Source organism: Oncorhynchus tshawytscha, unplaced genomic scaffold (genome assembly GCF_018296145.1).
Source record: "Oncorhynchus tshawytscha isolate Ot180627B unplaced genomic scaffold, Otsh_v2.0 Un_contig_4912_pilon_pilon, whole genome shotgun sequence".
Taxonomy (NCBI): Eukaryota; Metazoa; Chordata; class Actinopteri; order Salmoniformes; family Salmonidae; genus Oncorhynchus; species Oncorhynchus tshawytscha.
Genome location: NW_024609043.1, coordinates 65,096 through 92,975, shown reverse-complemented (window position 1 = coordinate 92,975; position 27,880 = coordinate 65,096). Strand labels below are relative to the sequence as shown.

Below are 27,880 nucleotides of genomic sequence, written 5' to 3'. Positions count from 1 at the left end.
CTTCCCACACTGTTCACAGCTAAAAGGTTTCTCTCCTGTGTGTTGTCTCTGGTGTATATTCAGGTGTACTGATTGAGCAAAGCTCTTGCCACACTGAGCACATCTATAAGGTTTCACTCCAGTGTGTGTTCGCTGGTGTGAATTTAGTGTTCCTGATTGACTGAAGCTCTTCCCACACTTAACACAGGTAAAAGGTTTCTCTCTAGTGTGTGTCCGATGGTGTCTAGTCAGGGAGGAAGCTATAGCAAAGCTCTTCCCACACTTATCACATCTAAAAGGCTTCTCTCCAGTGTGTGTTAGCTGGTGTGTATTCAAGGTGGAAGCTAGCGCAAAGCTCTTCCCACATAGACAGACATAAGGTCTCTCTCCAGTGTGTGTCCGATGGTGTCTAGTCAGGGAGGAAGCTAGAGCAAAGTTCTTCCCACACTGATCACAGCTATAAGGTTTCTCTCCAGTGTGTGTTCTGATTGTCTTGCCACACTGAATTTAGGGTGCCTGATGTGTATGATCACAGATATAAGGTGTGTATGCAGTGTATAGTTAGGCATCTGATACAGCATAGCTCTTCCCACATTGATCACAGCTATAAGGCTTCACTCCAGTGTGTGTTAGCTTGTGTATGTTTAGGGCTCCCAAATATGAAAAGCTTTTCCCACAATCAAGGCAGGGGTAAGGCTTCTCCCCTGTATGAATTCTCAGGTGAGATTTTAAGGTGTTAGAAGCAGCGAAACTCTTCCCACACTGTGAGCAGCAGTACGGTTTCTCTCCGGTGTGAATCCGCTGGTGAATAATGAAGTCACTCCGGTTTGTGAAACTCTTCCCACAGTCAGAGCAGCAGTGGTGAGGTTTCTTCCCTGTACACCTCTGCTGATGTTTCTTGAGATGTTCTGATCTGGAAAGACTCTTCTCTGTCTCGTCAGCAACATGTGGTTGAGGATGCCCAGAAGATAAGCACCTGCCACTGAGAGAACGACGGTTAGGGGTGTCCCCTGTGAAACAAAGACATTGAATAACTAGGTTTTGGAAACATGGGTCCATAAACAAACACGATAACAAAAAAAATGTAAGTGTTATTTAGCAGACGATGTTATCCAGAGTGATTTACAGGAGGTTTAGTATCTTGCTCAAGGGCACAGACAGATTTTCTACCAAGTCGGATCAGAGATCCAAACCAGCAACCTTTCAATTTGTGGCCCAACGCTCTTAAAACACAAGACTACCTGCCTCTGTTATCATCAATATACACCCAGTTTATTAGGTACCCTCCATTCATGAAATTCTATTGACAATTAACTAGCCCCTGAGCGTTTTACTGTTTATAAATAAACAGAAGTTGCAGAAGCAGATTGTGGTCTCATCCACACACCCCATTGTTCTTACTTGATGACATCAAATCTCCATCCTCGTGTCCTTCTCTCACAGCTCCACTCTGCCCTGTTGTTTTCCTGCAGTCGACCAGCCGCACAAAACCCTCTTGAGACCCAGCAGTAAGGTGCTACCAGGAGAGTTGTGACCAGGGGACTCCGGCAGGGTGGAGGGGGACGGACTAGCTCTGTCCTGGTGACCACAGGAAGTATTGTACATAGAATATATCATTAGACCAAACATTTGATTAGTCTAAATCTCTGATTGGTGCATCCTTATAAATACCTCCTTTCTCCTGAAGTGTGTAACTGTTCACTACTTTCCACAAATGTACAGTTTTCAAATCACTTTGGGACATTTCTCAAATGTTAGTGGTATATTTTTTTACTAATGTAAAAACGTATAACACTTGTAATGCCTCCTGTCTTATGTTCAGAACCTTTGAGTTTTCATTGGAGTTGAACACATCTTTCACCCCTGAGTTAATCTTGGTTAACCCAGAACTAATGTCTCACGTAATTAGTCAACCGCACGATTTAGTTCTGAGTTCATAAGTGTTAGGATGAGAGCTTAACAGATGCTGGAATGAAGAGCTCCACCCTTCCCTCTCCAAAAAGTCAGCGAACACCAACACCTGCAAAATCGTTATTCGTCATAATAACCAGATGAAAAACCTCAACATCTGAACTACTGCTGCTCATTATGATGTAGTATTTAGAGCCAACTCCATCAATTATTTGGTTTTACCTTCCACCCTGAATTAAATGAATGTATACAGTTATCCCCATGTACAATAGAGCCACATCTTTCTGGTGCCTTTAACAGCCTGTTTCTAGCCTGTGTTGCAGTGTTATGTATCCTATACATTTATATAATCAGGGTTTGGGGGGCATTAGCCCCTCCCCCACCCCAAGCACCACTCCACTGGAATGGCCGTTGACAATTATCCAACACAGGGCTAGTCCACCATCCAGATCAGAGCTGTAAATACAATCAAGCCTGTCTAATGGCAGAGTTGTTAGTTTGGCACTGTTGATAAGCACAGCTTTGGCATGACCCTCTCCTTAGGACCATCTGGCAGAACGGCCAGAATATGTTCTATAAGTTAAGACAGGAGGCGTGCCAGACACATGCCGGAACCAACCCTATGAACTATTACTATGTAACGTGTCTGTAACCAGTATATAAGAGATCTAATGGGACTTCCCTGAGGGAGATACCTTCAGAACAGTACTTTATACTTCTAAGTTTGACCTCTCCAGCATGCTGATTAAAAAAAACTTCATTCATTTAAGATTGAATTCGAGTGTCCCTGTGTTGAATTTCCACGAGAATCCCATCACATACACTACATTCCCAAAAGTATGTGGACACATGCTCGTTGAACATCTCATTCCAAAATCATGAGCATTAATATGGAGTTGGTCTCCCCTTTGCTGCTATACAGCCTCCACTTCCGGGAAGTCTTTCCACTAGATGTTGGAACATTGCTGCGGGAACTTGCTTCAATTCAGCCACAAGTGCATTAGTGAGGTTGGGCACTGATGAAGGGCAATTAGGCCTGGCTTGCGGTCTGCGTTCCAATTCATCCCAAAGGTGTTCGATGGGATTGAGGTCAGGAGTCTCTGTGCAGGCCAGTCAAGTTCTTCCACACCAATCTCAACAAACTATTTCTGTATGGACCTTGCTTTGTGCACGGGGCATTGTCATGCTGAAATAGGAAAGGGCGTTCCCAAACTTAACACAAAGTTGGAAGCACAGAATCATCTAAATTGCATCTGTAGCGTTAAGAATTCCCTTCACTGGAACTAAGGGACCTAGCCCGAACCATGAAAAACATCCCCAGACAAGTATTCCTCCTCCACCAAAACTTTACAGTTGGCACTATGCATTGGAGCAGGTAGCTTTTCCTGGCATCTGCCAAACCCAGATTTGTCATTCGGCGGTGAGCCTTACACCACTCCAGCCGACGCTTGGCATTGCGCATAGTGACCTTAGGCTTGTGTGCAGCTGCTCAGCTATGGAAAGCCATTTCATGAAACTCCAGACGAACAGTTATTGTGCTGACGTTGCGTCTAGAGGCAGTTTGGAACTAGGTTGGGAGTGTGGCAACTGAGGACAGACAATTGTTATGCGCTACGCGCTTCAGTACTCGGTGGTCCCGTTCTGTGATCTTGTGTGGTTTACCACTTCTCAATTGAGCTGTTGTTGCTCCTAGACATTTCTACTTCACAATAACACCACTTACAGTTGACTGGGGAAATCGCTAGCAGGGCAGAAATTTGACATACTGACTTGTTGGAAAGGTGGCATCTTTGATGTTACCATGTTGAAAGTCACTGATCTCTTCAGTAAGGCCATTCTACTGCCAATGTGTGTCTATGGAGGTTGAATGGCTGTATGCTCAATTTTATACACCTGTCAGCAACAGGTGTGGCTGAAATAGCCAAATCCAATCATTTGAAGGGGTGTCCACATACTTATGCATGTACTGTATTCATACTCTGGACTAATATTTATATATTTCTGAATTCCATTCTTTTATTGTTAGACATTACTGCACTGTTGGAACTAGGAACAATCAATTCGCTACACCCTCAGTAAGATCTGCTAAGTATGTGTATGGACCAATACAATCTGATTTGTTTTGTTTTCTCAGCTAGTTTGAGTTGTGTCCTGTCTGACAGTGAAATATGGCTAGCGTTTACCGCAGCTTGGACTATGGAGTAGCTAGCTAGCGTTTACCGTAGCTTGGACTATGGAGTAGCTAGCTAGCATATTTTGTTTTGAACTGATGTAGTTAATGTAGTTCAATGCTGTGGCGCTTCCAGGCAGCTGCTTGAGAGTAAACGTGTTACAATGTTTGAGATGTTTGTTGGTGTTGTTTTTTCATTGTTTTGTGTCACACTGCTCCTTGCTCTTTTAACGGATTAAGCATGGTTTTGACAACGATGAATTGTACACACGTTGTTGAATACTCATTACATTTTCTACGGATTTACAAAAAATATGCACCTCCACTGGAACCACATATCCCGAGACCAACTTTAGTGCCTGGGGATAATGCGCGTAAGACGCAGGGTGAAGCCGGGTGAGATGGACTACAGCTGGTAAGGGCAGACGGAGGAAAACACTGACAATATAAAGTAACGGACCTAAAACACAATCGTTCACTTGAACGCAGAATTCTACCTGAATTATGTGACGTCAACAAATACGTCCCAGGATGCCCCAAGGACCCCGAATGTGCTGGTTTGTAAAATTCAAGATCATTGATGAACAAAGTGGATGAATTTGATCTGCTTCTTCATTGCAGTAAATGCATACATTGGATGCGTCACTTTAAACTTGGGCCCACGAAAATATCCCAGATTAATCTCTTTTCATATACAACTATCAGCTGTTCAGAAATGACAGGTCCAGAGAGGAGGGGGGGGTGTGGCTATGTATGTGAACCACAGTATGCAGGCAAAGAGAAGAACTGACCCGGAGAAAGAGGAATTTTAGTGTATGTGGCTTCAGCTCCGTCCTAAACGACTCCCCAGCTCATTTTCAACTCTGTTCGTGGGAGTACACTATCATCCACCATGGGCAAATGAGAAAACACTTCGGTAGAACACAGTGTATTATCTCATCAACATTGTCCATGTGATCAGGATGTCCTATACCTAAAGTGTCAAACCCATGTACAACGAGTGACTGGAGGCCCATCTCTCTAACGTCATGCCTTGGAAAAATCCAGAACTTCATTAAAAGAAAACTCAAGCCAACAGTTTTATCTGAGTGCACAAATCAGTATGCCTACCTCCCAAACTCCAGTGATACTACCGCCCTTGTGAAAGCCACACACTCCTGGCTGACAACTACAGACTCCAAACATACCAACAATGGTGAGGGTGTTACTTGCTGATATGTCCAAAGCCTTTGATCGAGTAGATCGCACAAAGCTCCTGCAACATCTGTTTGACATTGAACCAAGGTTACTAGCCTGGCTCAGCAGCTACACCACAGGAAGAAGGCAGAGGGTGATGGTTACTAGCCTGGCTCAGCAGCTACACCACCGGTAGAAGACAGAGGGTGATGGTTACTAGCCTGGCTCCACAGCTACACCACCGGTAGAAGACAGAGGGTGATGGTTACTAGCCTGGCTCCACAGCTACACCACAGGAAGAAGGCAGAGGGTGATTATTACTAGCCTGGCTCCACAGCTACACCACCGGTAGAAGGCAGAGGGTGATGGTTACTAGCCTGGCTCCACAGCTACACCACCGGTAGAAGACAGAGGGTGATGGTTACTAGCCTGGCTCCACAGCTACACCACAGGAAGAAGGCAGAGGGTGATTATTACTAGCCTGGCTCCACAGCTACACCACCGGTAGAAGACAGAGGGTGATGGTTACTAGCCTGGCTCCACAGCTACACCACCGGTAGAAGACAGAGGGTGATGGTTACTAGCCTGGCTCCACAGCTACACCACCGGTAGAAGACAGAGGGTGATGGTTACTAGCCTGGCTCCACAGCTACACCACAGGAAGAAGGCAGAGGGTGATGGGTACATAGGCTGGCTCCACAGCTACACCACAGGAAGAAGGCAGAGGGTGATGGTTACTAGCCTGGCTCCACAGCTACACCACAGGAAGAAGGCAGAGGGTGATGGTTACTAGCCTGGCTCCACAGCTACACCACAGGAAGAAGGCAGAGGGTGATGGTTACTAGCCTGGCTCAGCAGCTACACCACAGGAAGAAGGCAGAGGGTGATGGTTACTAGCCTGGCTCCACAGCTACACCACAGGTAGCTGATAGCAGTGGGTATAAGAGTGGGGGGGGGGACAAAAAAGCAATTTCAGAATGTGGGGGGGTCATGTCACCCCGCCCCCAGTGAAAGTTGCGCTCCTGATTGGTTGTATATTTTAGTTGTCACTGTAGTAGACTAAGCATAGGTGATTAGAAAAAATATCAAGACTGTTTCAAGGACAGCTTTTTTCCATCTACGTAACATCGCACAAAATCTGAAACTTTCTGTCCAAAAATTATGCAGAAAAATGTATCCATGCTTTTGTCACTTCTAGATTAGACTACTGCAATGCTCTACTTTCCGGCTACCCGGATAAAGCACTAAATAAACTTCAGTTAGTGCTAAACACGTCTGCTAGAATCTTGACTAGAACCAAAAGATGTAATCATATTACTCCAGTGCTAACCTCCACACTGGCTTCCTGCTAAGGCAAGGGCTTGATGTCAAGGTTTTACTGCTAACCTACAAAGTATTACATGGGCTTGCTCCTATCCATCTTTCTGAATTCGTCCTGCCGTACATACCTACACGTACGCTTCGGTCACAAGACGCAGGCCTCCTTAGTGTCCCAAGAATTTCTAAGCAAACAGCTGGAGGCAGGGCTTTCTCCAAAAGAGCTCAATTTTTATGGAATGGTCTGCCTACCCATGTGAGAGACGCAGACTCGGTCATGACCTTTTAAGTCTTTACTGAAGACTCATCTCTTCAGTGGGTCATATGATTGAGTGTAGTCTGGCCCAGGGGTGTGAAGGTGAACAGAAAGGAGCGACGAATCGCCCTTGCTGTCTCTGCCTGGCCAGTTCCCCTTTCCACTGGGATTCTCTGCCTCTAACCCTATTAGCTGAGTCACTGGCTTACTGGTGTTCTTCCATGCCTTCCCTAGGAGGGGTGCGTCACTTGAGTGGATTGAGTCACTGATGTGATCTTCCTGTCTGGGTTGGCGCCCCCTCGGGTTCGCGCTGTGGGGAGATCTTCGTGGGCTATACAAGGCCTTGTCTCAGAGTAGTAGGATGGTGGCGGAAGATAGCCATCTAGTGGTGTGGGGGCTGTGCTTTGGTAAAGTGGGTGGGGTTAAATCCTGCCTGTTTGGCCCTGTCTGGGGGTATCGTCAGATGGGGTCACAGTGTCTCCCGACCCCTCCTATCTCAGACTCCAGTATTTATGCTGCAACAGTATATGTGTCAGGGGGCTAGAGTCAGTTTGTTAGATCTGGAGTATTTCTTCCGTTTTATCCCATGTGAATTTAAGTTCTCTCTGCCCTAAGACCATGCCTCAGGTCTCTCTGCCCTAAGACCATGCCTCAGGTCTCTCTGCCCTAAGACCATGCCTCAGGTCTCTCTGCCCTAAGACCATGCCTCAGGTCTCTCTGCCCTAAGACCATGCCTCAGGTCTCTCCCTGCCCTAGACCATGCCTCAGGTCTCTCCCTGACCATGCCTAAGACCATGCCTCAGGTCTCTCTGCCCTAAGACCATGCCTCAGGTCTCTGCCCTAAGACCATGCCTCAGGTCTCTCTGCCCTAAGACCATGCCTCAGGTCTCTCTCTCTCTCATTTACTCCTGAGGTGCTTGACCTGTTGCACCCACTACAACCACTGTGATTATTATTATTTGTCCCTGCTGGTCATCTATAAACATTTGAACATCTTGGCCATGTACTGTTATAATCTCCACCTGGCACAGCCAGAAGAGGACTGGCCACCCCTCAGAGCCTGGTTCCTCTCTAGGTTTCTGCCTTTCTAGAGAGTGTTTTCTAGCTACCGTGCTTCTACATCTGCATTAATTGCGGTTTGAGGTTTTAGGCTGGGTTTCTGTACAGCACTTTGTGACATCGGCTGATGTAAAAAAGGCTTTATAAATACATTTGATTGAATGATTCAATTATGTTGAAATGGTGCTTGAATAGTGGAGGCAGCGCCTGTTTTCTTTGCGTTAACAATAATTCAATAGTTGTTGAGTAGTCTGAAAGCATCCGAAACATTCACTTGCTTGACCATTCTGTAGGTCATGTAACTGTTAGTTACATGGAACATATTTGGTTAACTTCACCGGAAAGACGTTGCACTCTGGTTTTATGATTACACAAAAGGTCTTGTCACGGCTGTGTCAAGGCATATGAACGAACAGGTTAGAGCAAACAAAATATCCCAAGTTTTTAATTACCATCATCGTTTAATTTGTCCAGCTGTTCAAATGTAAATGGATGATCAAAGATGACGAAAATAGGCCTAGACATGTTATACACCACAGTAAGCATACTGTAAAATAAAACTAAACTTACCCGATCCATCGTTGAAGCTATTTTTTCTTCAACATTTCTTCAAATAAAAAAAACGTGACAGTAAATCTGTAGCTAGCCTCCACTATAGTTACTTTCTTTGTTACCGCGTTCAGGTAAATAACAGCTATACCAGAGCCATCAAACGTCCTTTTAAATATCAAAACTAGATTTAATTTGTGACAATAAAATGTCTGATGTAGGCTAACCTAACTTCAGAAAGATCCTGGATAAGATCTTACCTGATCTATTAAAGTCAGGAAAACGTTCAACACCTTATTCACCATGAATCCTGTTGTCTGTTATCGTCTAACTCAACCCGAGAGTCTGTTGGAACAACGTCCTCTTCGGGAGTCCAGATAGTTTTAATTATCTGAGGCCCAGTAATGGACGCCTATAAAATACCAGACTGATTACCGCTGCGCTGTTCGTGCAGCGAACCAGTGAAACCCAAAGTATGTTCAATCCGAAGTCTGCAGTTGTCAATCAGCACTTAACAGCACTGCAATCTCCGCAGTTGTCAATGTACTTATACTTCCGTTTCACCCGAGCAGCCTCGAAGCAGTTGAGAAGGAAGTGGTCTTCTTCTTCTTTGGTATTATGGCGGTCCGCCATAAACAATTGTTATAGGTTCATACCTCCAGCAAGTGTATTGGCTGTGTATCAGTCTACTATTCTGTAGTATTAATTCATTGCACTTTGTGAAAAACCAACTAAACCCTCTGATTCAACACCAGGCCAGCAGCCTGGGAGGACAGGATATTATCGGTCAAAACACATTATAACTCTGCAGTAAAATATTGTACACCCAAGTACTTCTCTACAGCTGCCATCACAACATCTATCCACTGTGTTTTACATTCTACACCTGCGGTACAGATGACAACCATGGCTATGAACGCCCAAAAATTATTGTTGGTGTTGTTTTTTCTTTTCTTTTTTGTGTCGCACTGCATACTGTTCCTTGCTCTTTTAACGGATTAATTAAGCATGGCTTTGACAACGATGAATTATACAAACATTGTAGAATACTCATCACTGCTGGAAGGAAGTAGTCAAGAGAAGACGTTTGTGTTTATACAGGAAGTACCGCCCCCACTTACCGTCAACCAATCATGTCAATGTTGAGCTAAACAGAGCTTCAGATCTCGCCAGCTTGTAGAATTATAACAATGAAATGAGTTACCTTTGGCTCGTTCAGCCATCCTAATGGGAAAAATAGGGTCAGTACAGGCTAAGGAGATCTTATACGTTTGTTCTATGAGATAATAGCAGTCAGTTAATATTACCTTTATTAATAATGAAGCCTTTATGTGATGTAAATGCTTTTTTTATTGCATAATTGACATTAGCTAATAATGATTGATGAACAAAACGAACAAGATCTCCTAAACCTGTGTTTACAACAGTCCTTATTTTCAGCATTTATCCAAAACCATGCAAAACCGCCATTCATTTTCCCCATAGTCTTTGTCCAGCGAACCATGGCAAAATTAGTGCCTATAGAAAGATGCCATTACTATTTCTCTCTATAGAGCCCCACAGTGGATGAGTCATAATACCCTTAAAACCAAATGGTCAAACTAGGAAATGGTTCCAACCACTTTCCACCATTTACCCATAGGGGATTTTCCATAGATTTACCCTGGAGAGACATTTTGAGAATCATTTCAATCTCTCTCGGACAAGGTGACTTTTATCAATATAATCGTCTCTATTTACACTCAAATTTCGCAAACGCTAATTAGGATAAAAGTAGACATCATGCAAAACTGCAAACCCTTAAAAGCTCCTGCACATCATCTCCAGCTGACACCTTTGCTAACCTTTGCTAGGTATTGTCATTTCAAATCTTGCCCATGACAGGTCACAGAATTGTCCATTTTAAAAAGGTCATTGATTGCAAGATATTAGCTGTTGTCCCTTAGTCTTTTAATGAATGCATAACGGTAAACCTAGACACTTGCCTCTTATAGTATTCTGAGTGGTGACTCATGGCTCGCTACCTTGGCTAGATTCATTGATACAATTATGGGCTTGTAGCATTCACATCATATTGGAGTCAGAGTCTAAATGTTCTTCACTCTTCACATTCTTCTGGCAACGGTCCATACTTGGTCCCTTACTCTTTTAATTTGCTTCAATGATCTTCACCTTTTCCTAATGTATTTTGGTCCTGTTTCATCCAACCGACAACACATTACATTATCAAAGTATTTTTGTCTATTTTATGTTTCTATCTGAACATATTTTTCACTCTTACAGTCTTCTGACGTTGACAACAGAGTCCTCTGAGGCGTGGGGTGGGGGTCCGGTCAGGGGTTATCCCCGCCTGAGGCCTGGACACTTTTGAAAGGTAATTTATGACGTTTCAGAATCAATTGTCAAACAAAGTTTAAATGTATAATTTTGTTTTAAAAGCTATGACAGCTCATTTTGATATGTATACTAGAGGTCAAATATCAACTTTCTGTCAATCTGAACATTCTGAAGATGTGTCTGATGGACAGCTATGAATCTAATATTTCCAATGATATATGATTAAAGGGTAAACATGAGTAATAACCTGATGTACTGTATGCTGACGTTGTCATAGGGGTTTTACCCTATGAGAAAACTGAAAGGGATGGAGGGATGAATAGAAATAGTGATAAACACACAGAAAGGTACCATTGCTGCTGTGATAGAATGCATGTTCAACTCCAGGGACATGGCCCTTCAAAAAAACCCTATGAGACATTTTCAACCCGAGGTGAGCCCCACCGAGCACTCTGGCTCATTGACTATAAGGCCTACAGATTCATTCAGATTATTTGTTGATCAATGTGTGTGTATGAATGTACATGTGTGTACATTTCAAGAATTCCATTATTTTACTTTTGTATTTGTGAGTATTGTTGTATTTTGTTAGATATAACTGCACTGTTGGAGCTAGGAACACACGCATTTCTACACCCGCAATAACATCTGCTAAACATGTGTATGGGACAAATACAAGAGTGTGTGTTTGTGTGTGAGTACAGGTGCATAGGTTTGTAATTGGTGGAGGGTGGTATGTGCATTAACATCAGTGAGGTAACACATAAAACATTGGTTTAGGTGTTATTACATTATTCATTAAAGTTGTAACTCACCTGATAATGTAACTTATTACATTAAACGGAGTAATTTATTACTACAATTCAACATTTTATCATATTAACCAACATGACATTACATTTACCAGTTTTATTACATAAATCTAAAAGTTATTACATTAACCATTGTTACAAGAGACAGTATGCATAGTTATTACCTGGACCTCATGGATATTATTATCCAATGTATTATTGATAATTTTAAAAGGAGCATTTTAATCTATTTAGATATTATTATAAAAATATAAAGTGATAACATCTTGTTCAGAAGATAATGGATTGAATGTTTTGATCAATTATTCTACATAATGACATTTAATAATAATAGTATCATGAGTACATGAAAGAAGATACAATTATCAACATCCCCCCACAGGTTCACTATGACATTTCCTATGATAACATTTATCCATGTAGATCAATGTGTGATATTACATAGACACAGGGGAGACCTGATCCTAGATCAGAGCTGCATATTATGCTGCACAGAGGTTACCATGGTGATCAGACTGAGGCAACTGTTTAAGAATGGGAGATGGATATGACTGTTCACTAGATGTTTTCTATAGATCCTTTATTTAGGGATCTGGAACTGGTGTTGGATAGATGGGAGATGAAATAAGCCATGTTTGTGCTTTTTGGTGTTGTCTCATTGGTCCTAAAATTAGCAAAGCTCTTCCCACATATATCCAAGGTGTCTCTCCAGTGTGGTGTCTATTCAGGATGGAAGCTACAGCATAACTCTTCCCACACTTATCACAGCTATAAGGCTTCTCCTGTGTGTGTGTTAGCTTGTGTTTTGTCAGGTGGCCTGACTGATTGAAGCTCTTCCCACACTGATCACAGCTATAAGGCTTCACTCCAGTGTATAAGCAAGGCTTTCCCACAATCAAGGCAGGGGTAAGGCCTCTCCCCTGTATGAATTCTCAGATGCAATTTTAAGGTTTGAGAAGTAGGGAAACTCTTCCCACACTCTGAGCATCTGTAAGGGTTCTCTCCTGTACGGATTCTTTGTTGTACTTTAAGACTTCCTGGACAGGTGAAACTCTTCCCAGACTGAAAGCATCAATACGATTTCTCTCGGGTGTGAATCCGCTGGTGAATAATGAAGCCACTCTGGCTTGTGAAACTCTTCCGACAGTCAGAGCAGCAGTGAGGTTTCTTCCTGTACGTCTCTGCTGGTGTTTATTGAGATGTTCTGATCTGGAGAGAGTCTTCTCTGTCACGTCAGCAACGTGATAAGCCCCTCCCACTGAGAGCGCGACGGTTAGGAGAGTCCCCTGTGAAACAAAGACATTGAATAGACCGGTTTTGCAAATGTGGGTCCATAAACAAATACGATAACACGTTTAACTGTTTTGTTATTTAGCAGAAGCTCTTATTCAGAGCAACTTACAGGAGCAATTAGGGTTATTAAGTACCTTGCTCAAGGGCACAGACAGATTTTTCACCTAGTCGGCTCAAAGATTCGAACCAGCAACCTTTCGATTAGTGGCCCAACGCTCTTAACCACTAGACTACCTGCTACCCTTATCAATATACACTCAGTGGCCAGTTTATTAGGTAAACAGATGGTTTAACAGATGGTAGAACAAGGAGAAGATCCGTAACGAGGAGCTCGACCCGCTCTGTCATGATACGGGCTGAATGTCCTCTTCCAACGTGTGAAAGATGGTAACACCTGCTAAATCATGTTGTTCAAATAACCAGTGATGAAAAACCTAAACACCAGAACTACTGCTTCTAGTTATCCCACTTGGAGCATGTTGAGAAAAATGTCAGTCTCAGTTTCAGTATCCATATACAGTACATACATAGAAGAAACCATGAGATATGGGGGTATTGTGGCATGTAGCAGAAGCCTACAGTAAAAAGGTATGGGTGTAGCCTGGTGCAATTTCTGCCCCATGTAACATTGCTCAAGATTCACTTGTCAATGTGACTTGTTACTGTAACAGCATCCTCATCTAAAATCATCAGTTTACAGTGTTTTCAATCTCAAGGCCATCAGACTGCTAAACAGCAATCACTAACTCCGAGAGGCTGCTGCCTACATTGAGACCCAATCACTAGTCACTTTAAACAATGCCACTTTAAATAATGCCACTTTAATAAATGTTTACATATCTTACATTACTCCTATCACATGTGTATACTGTATTTTATACCATCTATTGCACCTTACCTATGCCACTCGGCCATTGCTCATCTATATATTTATATGTACATATTCTCATTCACCCCTTTAGAATTGTGTCTATTAGGTAGTTGTTGGGGAATTGTTAGATTACTTGTTAGATGTTACTGCACTGTCGGAACTAGAAGCACAAGCATTTCTCTACACTCGCATTAACATCTGCCAACCATGTGTATGTGACCAATAAAAATGTATTCGATTTTTAGTGGAGAGAGAGGAAGAGAGGAAAGTGGAGAGAGGGGAAGAGAGGAAAGTGGAGAGAGAGGAAGAGAGGAAAGTGGAGAGAGGGGAAGAGAGGAAAGTGGAGAGAGGGGAAAGTGGAGAGAGAGGAAAGTGGAGAGAGGGGAAGAGAGAGGAAAGTGGAGAGAGGGGAAGAGAGGAAAGTGGAGAGAGGGGAAGAGAGGAAAGTGGAGAGAGGGGAAGAGAGGAAAGTGGAGAGAGGGAAGAGAGGAAAGTGGAGAGAGAGGGAGAGGTGGAGGAAAGTGGAGAGGAAAGTGGAGAGAGAGGAAAGTGGAGAGAGAGGAAAGTGGAGAGAGAGGAAAGTGGAGAGAGAGGAAGAGGAAAGTGGAGAGAGAGGAAGAGAGGAAAGTGGAGAGAGAGGAAAGTGGAAAGAGAGAGGAAGAGAGGAAAGTGGAGAGAGAGGAAAGTGGAGAGAGAGGGAAGAGGAAAGTGGAGAGAGAGGGAAAGTGGAGAGAGAGGAAGTGGAGAGGAAAGTGGAGAGAGAGGGAAGAGAGGAAAGTGGAGAGAGGGGAAGAGAGGAAAGTGGAGAGAGAGGAAGAGAGAGAAAGTGGAGAGAGAGGAAAGTGGAAAGTGGAGAGAGGAGAGAGGAAAGTGGAGAGAGAGGAGAGAGGAAAGTGGAGAGAGAGGAAGAGAGGAAAGTGGAGAGAGGAAAGTGGAGAGAGGGGAAGAGAGGAAAGTGGAGAGAGAGGAAAGTGGAGAGAGAGGAAAGTGGAGAGAGAGGAAAGTGGAGAGAGAGAAAAGTGGAGAGAGAGGGAAAGTGGAGAGGAGGAAGGTGGAGAGAGAGGAAGAGAGGAAAGTGGAGAGAGGGGAAGAGAGGAAAGTGGAGAGAGGGGAAGAGAGGAAAGTGGAGAGAGAGGAAAGTGGAGAGGGAAGAGGAAAGTGGAGAGAGAGAGAAAGTGGAGAGAGAGGAAAGTGGAGAGAGAGGAAAGTGGAGAGAGAGGAAAGAGGAAAGTGGAGAGAGAGGAAAGTGGAGAGAGAGAAGAGAGGAAAAGTGGAGAGAGGGGAAGAGAGGAAAAGGGAGAGAGGGGAAGAGAGGAAAGTGGAGAGAGGGGAAGAAGGAGTGGAGAGAGGGAAGAGAGGAAAGTGGAGAGAGAAGAGGGAAAGTGGAGAGAGGGGAAGAGAGTGGAGAGAAAGAGGGAGAGAGAAGAGAGGAAAGTGGAGAGAGAGGAAAGTGGAGAGAGAGGAAAGTGGAGAGAGAGGAAGAGAGGAAAGTGGAGAGAGAGGAAGGTGGAGAGAGAGGAAAAGTGGAGAGAGGAAGAGAGGAAAGTGGAGAGAGAGGAAGAGAGAGAAAGTGGAGAGAAGAGGGGAAGAGGGGAAGGAGAAAGTGGAGAGAGGGGAAGAGAGGAAAGTGGAGAGAGAGGGAAAGAGGAAAGAGAGGGGGAAGAGAGGAAAGTGGAGAGAGGGAAGAGAGGAAAGTGGAGAGAGGGGAAGAGAGGAAAGTGGAGAGAGGGGAAGAGAGGAAAGTGGAGAGAGAGGAAGAGAGGAAAGTGGAGAGAGGGGAAGAGAGGAAAGTGGAGAGAGGGGAAGAGAGGAAAGTGGAGAGAGAGAAAAGTGGAGAGAGAGGAAGAGAGGAAAGTGGAGAGAGAGGAAGAGAACACACTGGAGACAATAAATTATTTTAACTACAAAAACAGATTAACGTTAATAAATGGGATTATAGATATACAGATGGTAGCAAGCAAGGCTAAACAGGTGAGTGGGTCCAGCATTTGATACACAGGATTGGAAATAAGCATAAAACGAATGACTGTGGTGTTTGTTTTGAAGCCAGAAAGACATCCACTAAAAAAACATCTAATTTCAGGGGGAAAATGGAGTCCCTAGAGAAAGTACAAGATGGGTGTCAGGGATGGAGCGGCAGTATTATCATAAGGAGATGTGTACTTGGAAAATGGAGGAGGAATGGAGGGAAAAAGAGAGGGAGAAAGAGGTCTAAGAGAGAGGGAAGAGGGTGAGCTCGATTTGGATAAAAATGGTGGGGAAAAAGGGAGATGGTTTGTCAAAGAACAAATGGTAGAACGTGTAAGCAGAGTGAGCTGAAGACAGGAGAAGAAATGGAAGTGAATGAGGGTGAAGTATCGGAAGTGAAAGGTGTGGTAAAGTTATCGGAGACCGAGGTATACACCGAGGATGAGGAAGAGTCTGACAGTAGGAGTGAAGTTTATGGAAAAAGTGGACTCTTGCCTTTTGGCTGATCCATTTGTGGTTTCACGGTGGGTGAAAAAAAGAGTTGGGTCATGTGGAATCGGAGGGAGTAACTAGAAGTTGTCTAGTGATAATTGTTTGTATTTCTGTTGGGCAGAAAGGTGTTCCTATGTGGCAGCAGTGTGTAGTAGGGAGGGTCCAAGGTGTTCCTATGTGGCAGCAGTGTGTAGTAGGGAGGGTCCAAGGTTTGAGAAGTGTGCAGAAGGGCATGAGACAAAGGAATGTGTAGCATTGGGGAAAGTAGTGGAATGTGTTAATTGTAGGGGTGCCCATGGAGCTGGGGATCAGACATGTCCTGTGTGAGAGAGAGGCAGGTTGAGGTTTCCAGGGTTAGAGTAGAGCAGAAGTTGTCATATGCTGAGGCAGTGAAGAAAGTAGAGGAAGATGGGTTAAGGGGAGGAGTGGTGAGAGTAGTAGAGATATACCCGTACAGAGGGATAGGCCTAAAAGTGAACTACTCTACAGTAGTGGGTGTTTTCAATCACGTAACATGTGACACACACATTTAATTGCACCACCAACCAACCCTACCATTATTTCAGAATATATTTTTTAAATGTATATATATTTTGACATCTCAAAACATCTATTAACTCTTCAGCAGTAAAATCTTGTACACCCAGGTACTTTTCAGCAGCTGCCCCTACACTCATTAAAAACACACGACCCCATGTCAGTTCATGCTGCAAGAGGTCTGATAGGTTGGAGGACGTCCTCCAGAAGTTGTAATAATTACTGTGTAAGTCTATGGAAGGTGGTGAGAATCATGAGCCTCCTAGGTTTTGTATTGAAGTCATTGTACCCAGAGGAGGACGGAAGCTAGCTGTCTTCCAGCTACACCATGGTGCTACCCTACAGAGTGCTGATGAGGCTACTGTAGACCTTCATTGCAAAATAGTATGTTTTAATAAATTACTTGGTAACATGATTATATTTAGTATAGTTTTTATCTAAAAGGATAACTTAAAATGTTTGAAACATTTTTTTCTGAAAAACCACTGAGGATGGTGCTTCTCTTCCCCCTGACCCCCCCCCACATTACATTGATATGCTTTGGAATGTCTAGCCAGTGTATCAGGAAAGCTAGCTAGATTTTGGTTTAGATATACAAATGTAGTTCGTTAGCTACCTCAGATTTTTCTTTTTTCTGCTGTGCTGATGTTAGCTGACTGGATGCCTTCATCTTTGAGATGAAAGAGAGGATTTTTTTTTTTTGATAGAATAGAATCACTTTTCAACGTTCAACGACATGGCAACCCCAAGAGTTGAGAATTCAGTTCTGTTTCAAAATCCTCTAGTTGAAAGTGATGGCTACAAACAGACATTTTTCTCACATCAACTGGATAAACCTTCACAGGGCGGTTCTCCAAGTCCTGAAATCGCTATGAATTCTGGATATTGTGATTTGCTTACAACCAAAAAAATGTAGCTGGCCAGTTCTAATTTGCATGTAGTGATGAATTAAAATTTTTATGACTTGATATATTAATAACATATTAATGGACATACACTGAGTGGACAAAACATCATGATCACCTGCTCTTTCCATTACATAGACTGAACAGGTGAATCCAAGTGAAAGATGTGATCACTTATTGATGCCACTTGTTAAAGCCACTTCAAATCAATGTAGATGAAGGGGAGGAGACAGGTTAAAAAGGGATTTTTAAGCCTCGAGACAATTGAGATTAAGGCAGTTTATACAATTTAAAAATAATTACAAAATATTAACAGATTTCACAACACACTGTGTGCCATCAGGGCCCTACTCCACCACTGCCACATATCTACAGTACTAAATCCATGTGTATGTTATCGTGTGTGTATGTTATCGTGTCTGTATGTTATCGTGTCTGTATGTTATCGTGTCTGTATGTTATCGTGTCTGTATGTTATCGTGTCTGTATGTGTCTGTGTTATCGCGTGTCTGTGTTATCGCGTGTCTGTGTTATCGCGTGTCTGTGTTGTTTTAATCTGCTCTTTAAATCTAATTTTACTGCATCAGTTATTTGATGTGGAATAGAGTTCTATGTAGTCATGGCTCTATGTAGTACTGTGCGCCTCCCATAGTCTGTTCTGGACTTGCGGACTGTGAAGAGACCTCCTGTGGCATGTCTTGTAAGGTATGCATGGGTGTCCGAGCTGTGTGCCAGTAGTTCAAACAGACAGCTCGGTGCATTTAACATGTTAATACCTCTCATAAATACAAGCAGTGAGGAAGTCAATCTCTCCTCCACTTTGAGCAAGGAGAGATTGATATGCATATTATTAATATTATCTCTCTGTGTACATCTAAGGGTCAGCCGTGCTGCCCTGTTCTGAGCCAAATGCAATTTTCCTAAGTCCTTTTTAGTGGCATCTCACCACACGACTGAACAGTAGTCAAGGTGCGACAAAACTAGGGCCTGTAGGACCTGCCTTGTTCACAGTGTTATGAAAGCAGAGCAAGAAAGAGATGGATATGACTGTTCAATATATGTTTTCTATTGATCCTTTATTTAGGGATCTGGAACCGGTGTCGGAGCGGAAGATGAAATACGGCACATTTTTGCTTTCTGGTGTTTTTTCATTGGCCCTAAATGAGCAAAGCTCTTCCCACAAAAACAGACATAGGGTTTCTCTCCAGTGTGTGTTCGCTGGTGTGAATTTAGGCTCCCTGATTGACTGAAACTCTTTCCACAATGCTCACAGCTGTAAGGTTTCTCTCCTGTGTGTGTTCGCTGGTGTGAATTCAGGTGTACTGATTGACTGAAGCTTTTCCCACACTGATCACAGCTATAAGGATTCTCTCCTGTGTGTGTTCGCTGGTGTGTATTCAGGTGTACTGATTGACTGAAGCTCTTCCCACACTGATCACAGCTATAAGGCTTTTCTCCTGTGTGTGTTCGCTGGTGTATAGTTAGTTTTTCTGATACAGCAAAGCTCTTTCCACACTGATCACAGCTATAAGGCTTCTCTCCAGTGTGTGTTCGCTGGTGTACAGTCAGGGTGGAAGCTAGAGCAAAGCTCTTCCCACATAGACAGACAAAAGTTCTCTCTCCAGTGTGTGTTGCCTGGTGTCTAATCAGGGAGGAAACTACAGAGAAGCTCTTCCCACAGTGATCACAGCTATAAGGCTTAACTCCTGTGTGTGTTACCTGGTGTCTATTCAGGGTGGAAGCTACAGCAAAGCGCTTTCCACACTGATCACAGCTGTAAGGCTTCACTCCAGTGTGTGTTAGCTTGTGTGTCGTCAGGTGGACTGCCTGATTGAAGCTCTTCCCACACTGATCACAGCTATAAGGCTTCACTCCAGTGTGTGTTAGCTTGTGTGTCGTCAGGTTGCATGACTGGTTGAAGCTCTTTCCACAATCAAGGCAGGGGTAAGGCCGCTCCCCTGTATGAATTCGCAAATGATATTTGAAGGCGTTAGAAGCAGTAAAACACTTCCCACATTCTGGGCAGCTGTAAGGCTTCTCTCCAGTATGGATTCTTTGGTGTACTTTAAGACCTCCTGCACAGGTGAAACTCTTCCCACACTGAGAGCAGCAGTACGGTTTCTCTCGGGTGTGAATCCGCTGGTGCATAATGAAGCCACTCCTGCGAGTGAAACTCTTTCCACAGTCAAAGCAGTAGTGGTGAGTTTTCTTCCCTCTACATCTCTGCTGGTGTTTCTTGAGGTGTTCTGATCTGGAGAGACTCTTCTCTGTCACGTCAGTAACATGTTGTTGAGGCTCCCCAGATGATAAGCTCCTCCCACTGAGAGAACGACAGTTAGGGGTGTCACCTGTGAAACAAAGACACTGAATAATAGGTTTTGGAAATATGGGTCCATAAACACTTTCTTTTTGTTATTTAGCAGATGCTTTTCTCTAGAGCGACTTACAGGAGCATATAGGGTTTTGTACTTTTCTCAAGGGCACACAGACAGATTTTTTACCTAGTTGGCTCAGAGATTTTAACAAGCAACTTTTCGATTAGTGGCCCAATGCTTTTAACTACTAGACAACCTGCTGTCTTTATCATCAATATACACTCATTGGTCAGTTTATTAGGTACACCCCCTCCATTCACAAAACTGGATCGATAATTTACTGGCCACTGAGTGTTTACTGTTTATGAATTAATTAACAGAAGTTGCAGAAGCAGATTGTGGTCTCATCCACCCCCCCATTGTTCTTACTTGATGAAATCAAATCAACCTCCTCATGTCCTTCTCTCACAGTTCCACTCTGCCCTGGTGTTTTCCTGCAGTCGACCAGCCTCACAGACACCCTCTTCAGATCCAGCAGTAAGGCGCTACCAGGAGAGTTGTGACCAGGGGACTCCGGCAGGTTGGAAGGGGACGGACTAGCTCTGTCCTGGTGACCACAGGAAGTATTGTACATAGAATATCATTAGACCAAACATTTGATTACTTTAGTCTGAATCTCTGATTGATTGGTGCATACTAATATTGCATTTATCCTGAAGTGCATCACTGATCACTACTTTCCACAACATTTTCAATCACTTTGGCAGATTTTTCATATGGAAGTGGTATATATACAGTGGGGTGAAAAAGTATTTAGTCAGCCACCAATTGTGCAAGTTCTCCCACTTAAAAATATGAGAGAGGCCTGTAATTTTCATCATAGGTACACTTCAACTATGACAGACAAAATGAGGGGAAAAAAATCCAGAAAATCACATTGTAGGATTTTTTATGAATTTATTTGCAAATTATGGTGGAAAATAAGTATTTGGTCACCTACAAACAAGCAAGATTTCCATCCACACAGACAGTGTGGTGAAGAAGACTGAACAGCACCTCTTCAACCTCAGGAGGTTGAAGAAATTCAGCTTGGCCCCTAAGACCCACAAACTTTTACAGATGCACCATTGAGAGCATCCTGTCTGGCTGAATCACCGCCTGGTATGGTAACTGCACCATTCACAACTTCAGGGCTCTCCAGAGGGTGGTGCGGTCTGCCCAATGCATCACCGGGGCACAATGCCTGCCCTCCAAGACACTGACAGCACCCAATGTCTCAGGTTGGCCAAAAAGATCATCACGTTCATCAACCACCCGAGCCACGGCCTGTTCACACCACTATCATCCAGAAGGCGAGGTCAGTACAGCTTCTCTCTCAAGGCCATCAAACTGTTATATAGCCATCACTAGCCGGCCTCCACCTAGTACCCTGCCCTGAACTTGTCACTAGCTGACTACCACCCGGTTGCGCTACCATGCACCTTAGAGACGGCTGCCCTTTGTACATAGACATGGAACACTGGTCACTTTAATAATGTTTACATACTGTTTTAACCACTTCATATGTATAAACTGTATTCTGGTGAAGTCCATAATATTCAACTAGTCCTGTATATACTGTATTCTAGTCCATCCTATTCAACTAGTCCTGTATTCTAGTCAAGGCCATCCTATTCAACTAGTCCTGTATATACTGTATTCTAGTCAAGGCCATCCTATTCAACTAGTCCTGTATTCTAGTCAAGTCCATCCTATTCAACTAGTCCTGTATATACTGTATTCTAGTCAAGGCCATCCTATTCAACTAGTCCTGTATAAACTGTATTCTAGTCCATCCTATTCAACTAGTCCTGTATTCTAGTCAAGTCCATCCTATTCAACTAGTCCTGTATATACTGTATTCTAGTCAAGGCCATCCTATTCAACTAGTCCTGTATATACTGTATTCTAGTCCATCCTATTCAACTAGTCCTGTATATACTGTATTCTAGTCAAGGCTATCCTATTCAACTAGTCCTGTATATATACTGTGCTGTGAAAAAGTATTTGCCCCCTTCCTGATTTCTTATTTTTTTGTCACACTTAAATGTTTCCGATCAAACACATTTTAATATTATACAAAGATGAACTGCATTTTGTGTTTACTTGGGTTAAGTGATCATTTTATTTACTAAGGGAAAAAAGCTATCCGAACTCTCATGGCCCTATGTGACAAAGTAATTGCCCCCATTAGTTAAATCATGAATTATCTGTGGTTAATCACATTCTTTGGAAAGCTGAGTTAAATTTCATGAGCCACACCCAGGCCTGATTACTGCCAGACTTGTTGAAACAATAAATTACTTAAATAGAACCTGTCTGACAAAGTGAAGTAGGCCAAAAGATCTCAAAAAGCAAGAGATTATGCCTCGATCTAAAGAAATTCAGGAACAGATGAGAAACAAAGTCATTGACATCTATCAGTCTGGAAATGGTTACAAAGCCATTTCTAAAGCTGTGGGACTCCAGCGAACCACGGTGAGAGACATTATTCACACATGGAGAATTTGGAACAGTGGTGTACCTTCCCAGGAGTGGCTGGCCTACCAAAATTACCCCAAGAGCGCAGCGACGACTCATCCAAGAGGTCACAAAAGGACCCACAACAACATCTAAAAGAACTGCAGGCCTCACTTGCCTCAGTTATGGTTGAGTCATGAACACTGACCTTAAGAAAGACACTGGGCAAAAATAGCATCCATGGCAGTGTCATGACTTTGCCCTCTTTGGACACAGCTCTGCACCATCCCCCTACCAGCACCATCCCCCTGCCAGCACCATCCCCCTGCCAGCACCATCCCCCTCTCTCTGTCTCCTACAACTAGGCTGCTGTGGTCAGAGAGGTCGTAAATTCCTGGAGGAGATTATCTTCTCATGGCCACAGTATAGAGAGAGAGCGTGAATTTTCATAGAGAGAACAAAGGAATTTCTTCCACCTCACAGAACTTGAGGTCCGAACAACATTTATGTTCTGGAGAATGTATAAAAGATCGGTGAAGAATCCAGCTACGAACTGGTCCATTTGGTACAATTTTGTGAAACAATACGGCCACATTACCATAACGCTGTTTATACAATAGCCTCAGATATGAGACTTACATCTAATTGTTGTATAAGATGAATGAGTGAGGATGATACTGTTTGTGAAATTGTGTAATGTGATTTTGGACTGTTTAATGAAGGAAACTCCAAATCCCTTTGGAGTTTAACTAAATCAGAGGAAGTCCATTTCTGAATGGCTTAAAAAAACAAAAATGAAGGTTTTGGAGTGGCCCACTCAAAGTCCGGACTTGAATCCGATTGAGATGCTGTGGCGTGACCTTAAAGGCGGTTCATGCTAAAAACCCTCCAATGTGGCTGAATTAAAACAATTCTGCAAAGAAGAGTAGGCCAAAATTCCTCCACAGCGATGTGAAAGACTCATTGCCAGTTATCGCAAAGGCTTGATTTCAGTTGTTGCTGCCGAGGGTGGCATAACCAATTATTAGGTTTAGGGGGCAATTGCTTTTTCACATAAGCCATGAAGGTTCGCATAGCTTTTTTCCCTTAATAAATAAAATCATCACTTAAAATGCATTTTGTGTTTACTTGGGTTATTTGTGTAATATTTAAAGTTGTTTGATGATCTGAAACATTTAAGTGTGACAAATGTGCAAAAAAATAAGAAATCAGGAAGGGGGCAAATACGTTTTCACAGCACTGTGCACACACACACACACACACACACACACACACACACAATTCTATCCTACAGGTAGAAGATTTAGTATATCCACATACTGTCTCTACATCCTGTGATGGAAAATGTTATCATGTGAAGAGCAGCCTTGAAAATGTTCATCTTTTCTAAATGTCAAATAATCCTTGGTTCCTGCCAATTATTCCTCCTCCACCAAACTTCACAGTTGGCAATATGTATTACAGCAGGCAGCATTCTCCCCCCTGCCAAACCCAGATTTGTCGTTCGGCGGTGAGCCTTACACCACTCCAGCCGACACTTGGCATTGCGCATAGTGACCTTAGGCTTGTGTGCAGCTGCTCAGCTATGGAAAGCCATTTCATGAAACTCCCGATGAACAGTTATTGTGCTGACGTTGCGTCCAGAGGCAATTTGGAACTCGGTAGGGAGGGTTGCAAAAGAGATGATTTTTACAGGCTACGCGCTTTAGTCCTCGGCGGTCAGATTCAGATATTGTGTGGCGTACCAGTTCTCCATTGAGCCAGTGTTAATCCTCGATGTTTCTACGTCACAATAACAGCACTTACAGTTAACTGGGGAAGCTCTAGCAGGGCAGAAATTTGGCATACTGACATGTTGGACCGGTGGCATCCTATGGTGATGCCACGGTGAAAGTCACTGAGGTCTTCAGTAAGGCCATTCTACTGCCAATGTGTGTCTATGGAGGTTGCATGGCTGTATGCTCAATTTTATACACCTGTCAGCAACGGGTGTGGCTGAAATACCCAAATCCAATCATTTGAAGGGGTGTCCACATACTTATGAATGTACTGTATTTATACTCTGGACTAATATTTATATATTTCTGAATTCCATTCTTTTAGATGTGTAACATTATTTTTGTGAATTGTTAGATATTACTGCACTGTTGGAATTAGACACACAAGCATTTCACTACACCCTCAATGAGATCTGATAAGTATGTGTATGTGACCAATAGAATCTGACTTGATTTGTTTTCTCAGCTACAGTTTGAGTTATGTCCTGCCTGACAGTGAAAAATGGCAAGATCTTACCATAGCGTGGACTATGGAGGAGCTAGCTAGCGTTTGTGGTAGAAATGTCAACATTGTTATTCAAATGACCTATAGAATATTTTTTAATTAGTACTTTCACACTGTCTGTTGACCTGAGAGGAGCCTCTGAGGCTTAATGCTGGCAGTTGATTTATGATGCCTTGGTGATAAGACCTAAAGACTACATTCCATTGCATGATTAGTGTCTGTGTCAAATGCTGGTCTGTCTGCCAGGGCCAGGAAAACTCTCCCCCCAGTTTCTCTTTCCCACATCACAAATGGACACTGGACTTCATCTGTTGTGGGAAGGACCCAGTGTCCCATGTTTATACATAAATTATAATACAACAAGCAGTAAATGACCGAGACAGACATTTGGCGCCATGTAAATTTCGCTGTCTGTTACTGTCTGTACCCTTGTATAATTTCACAAATCTGTTAGTTATGAGGGCTCAGGAGGACTATAAAAAGTAGTAACCCAACCCTGCTTATTTGGGCTTTTTGCTCTACACCATCTGGTAACCGTTAACCCTCCATTACTGCAGTAATTAACAAAGTGGGATGGTTTTGTAGAAATATAAAAGTCTCTCCTTTTGATTAGAATAATTACGGGGCTGTAGTGGAACAGGTCGAGAGCTTCAAGTTCCTTGGTGTCCACATCAACAACAAACTAGAATGGTCCAAACACACCAAGACAGTCGTGAAGAGGGCACGACAAAGCCTATTCCCCCTCAGCAAACTAAAAGATTTGGCATCGGTCCTGAGATCCTCAAAAGGTTCTACAGCTGCAACATCGAGAGCATTGCATCACTGCCTGGCACGGCAATTGCTCGGCCTCTGACCGCAAGGGTAGTGCGGCAGCCCAGTACATCACTGGGACAAAGCTGCCTGCCATTCAGGACCTCTACACCAGGCAGTGTCAGAAAAAGTCCCTAAAAATGGTCAAAAACCCCAGTCAGTGTTCTCTCTGCTACCGCACGGCAAGCAGTACCGGAGTGCCAAGTCTAGGACAAAAAGCTTCAACAGTTTTTACCCAAAAGCCACAAGACTCCTGAACAGGTCATCAAATGGTTACCCGGACTATTTGCATTGTGTGCCCCCAACCCCTATTTTTACGCTGCTGCTACTCTGTTTATCTTATATGCATAGTCAGGAACTATACATTCATGTACATACTACCTCAATTGGCCTGACCAACCAGTGCTCCCGCACATTGGCTACCCAGACGTTGACTATCTGCGTTGTGTCCCTCCACCACCAAACCCTCCTTTACGCTTCTACATGTACATACTACCTCAATCAGCCTGACTAACCGGTGTCTGTATATAGCCTTGCTACTGTTATTTTCAACTGTCTTTTTATTTCTTTATTTACCTATTGTTCACCTAATATATTTTTTGCATTATTGGTTAGAGCCTGTAAGTAAGCATTTCATTGTATGGTCTACACCTGTGGTATTCGGCGCACGTGTAAAATAAACTTTGATTTGACATCATTGGTTCTTAAATGGACAGAAATGTGCACCTGAGGTAGTGCTGGAATAGTGGAGGCAGCCCGTTTTCTTTGTGACTTTCGGTAACTAAATCAATAGTTATTTAGTAGTTCGAAAATGTCGGAAACATTAACTGGCTTGAACATGCTGTAGGTCATGTAACTGTTTGTTAAATACAAAATGTTTTGTGGGTTTCACCGGTTTTATGATTGAACATGTGGTTGAATTTATTCAGCCACTGTATTCTTGTCTCGGCTGTGTCAAGGCATATGAACTAACAGGTTATAGAGCAAACACAATTATCACAACACATAGGTTGTAATATGGCTATTTTTCTGCCTTGGCTTCCTGGCGACTTTACCCACACACCCTTACTGCAAGATGTAGGCTCATTTCTCCATGGTTCTGACTTAACCTGCCCATTGCCTTGTATCAATATGTGTGCTTTAGGCTAAGACAAAATATCCCTCGTTTTTATTTCCACAATTGTTTTTTTTGTCCCGCTGTTCAAATTAAACGAATGGATATGGAAGGTCAGAAGATGACAACTAGGCCTAGACATGTTATACACCACAATAAGCAAATTGTTAATAAAAGTAAACCAAACTTACCCGATCCATCGTGGAAGCTATTATTTCTTCAAATAAAAACACGACAGTACATCTGTAGCTAGCCTACACTAGTTACTTTCTTTGTTGCAGAATTCAGATTTAAAAAACAGCCAGATCAGAGCAATCAGACGTCCTTTTCAATATCAAAACTTTAGTGGTGACAAATAAATGTGATGTAGGCTAATCTCACATAGATTTGACCTGATCTATTAAAGTAAAAACGTTTAAAGCCCTATTCACCAAGAATCGTGTTATCTGTTCTCGTCTAACTCTACCCGAGAGTCTGTTGGAACAACGTCCTCTTCGGGAGTCCAGATAGTTTTAATTGTCTGAGGCCCAGTAAGTGTAGCCTATAAAATACCAGCCTGATTACCGCTGCGCTGTCCGTGCAGCGAACCAGTGAAACCCAAAGTATGTTCAATCCGACGTCCGCAGTGGAATTTTACAGCAATGCAACCGTGCTAGATGTTAGGGCATTCACACTTCCTGCGAGAAGGGCTGTTGTAAAGCAAGAAAACGTCTTCTTCTTCGGTATAATGGCGGTTTGCATACAATTATTATTGGTGCATGCTGCCACCTACTGATTTGTCTTTTTATCAGCTTACTATTTTCATTACACTTCGTGACAAAAATTGACGAGACAACTAACCCTACACCCATTAAAACTTCATAATTATTCCACTTCTTTGACCCTCTGATCCTACACCAGGCCATAAGCCTGGGAGGACGGGATATTATCCTTCAAAACACCTTGTAACTCTGCAGTAAAATATTGTACACCCAAGTACTTCTCAACAGCTGCCACCACAACATCTATCCACTGTGATTTACATTATATTCCTGTGGTACAGTTGACAACCATGGCTATTAAAACAAAACAACCTTTCTGTAGCATGTTATTCCTGTCATTCTCTATTGACCTCCGCCTAATCAGAGATCCTCTCAGGATCCCTCACCCTGGACCCATCTTCCTCTAGTACTCTCTTCACTGCCTCAGCATACAACACCACACCTTCTGCACTACTGTGATCCTGGT

The 27,880-nt window shown here is 43.1% G+C and overlaps 2 protein-coding genes across 5 annotated transcripts in view; both read right to left on the bottom strand.

The window, feature by feature from the left end:
- Positions 1–549: 549 nt before the first annotated feature.
- The window catches only part of LOC121844144 (zinc finger protein 664-like), a 49,256-nt gene continuing 21,925 nt past the window's right edge, over positions 550–27,880 (bottom strand). Inside the window, exons 1-3 of one of the 3 annotated variants that reach the window (XR_006081884.1) lie at positions 8,439–9,481; positions 1,367–1,557; positions 550–989 (exon numbers count right to left, since the gene is read on the bottom strand). Coding sequence is in view for 1 of the 3 variants with exons in the window: in XM_042314061.1 (XP_042169995.1) it covers positions 708–961 (254 nt within the window). In the remaining 2 variants the exon portion in view is untranslated. Of the gene's footprint in view, positions 990–1,366; positions 1,558–8,438; positions 9,482–27,880 lie in introns of those variants that run through there. The other 2 variants (XR_006081883.1, XM_042314061.1) reach the window with 2 other exon arrangements.
- LOC112240589 (zinc finger protein 2 homolog) lies at positions 11,579–27,526 on the bottom strand. Of its 2 annotated transcripts, XM_024408859.2 has the most exons (4): positions 26,845–27,526; positions 20,377–20,554; positions 19,352–19,980; positions 11,579–12,852 (listed from the first exon to the last, which is right to left on the bottom strand). In XM_024408859.2, the coding sequence occupies exons 1-4, from the start codon at positions 26,851–26,853 to the stop codon at positions 12,511–12,513; spliced, it is 1,158 nt and encodes a 385-aa protein (XP_024264627.2). In that variant the 5' UTR covers positions 26,854–27,526; the 3' UTR covers positions 11,579–12,510. The 2 variants fall into 2 exon arrangements, with proteins under 2 accessions (XP_024264627.2, XP_024264626.2); XM_024408858.2 differs by lacking the exon at positions 11,579–12,852 and having other exon boundaries at positions 18,690–19,980; positions 26,845–27,427.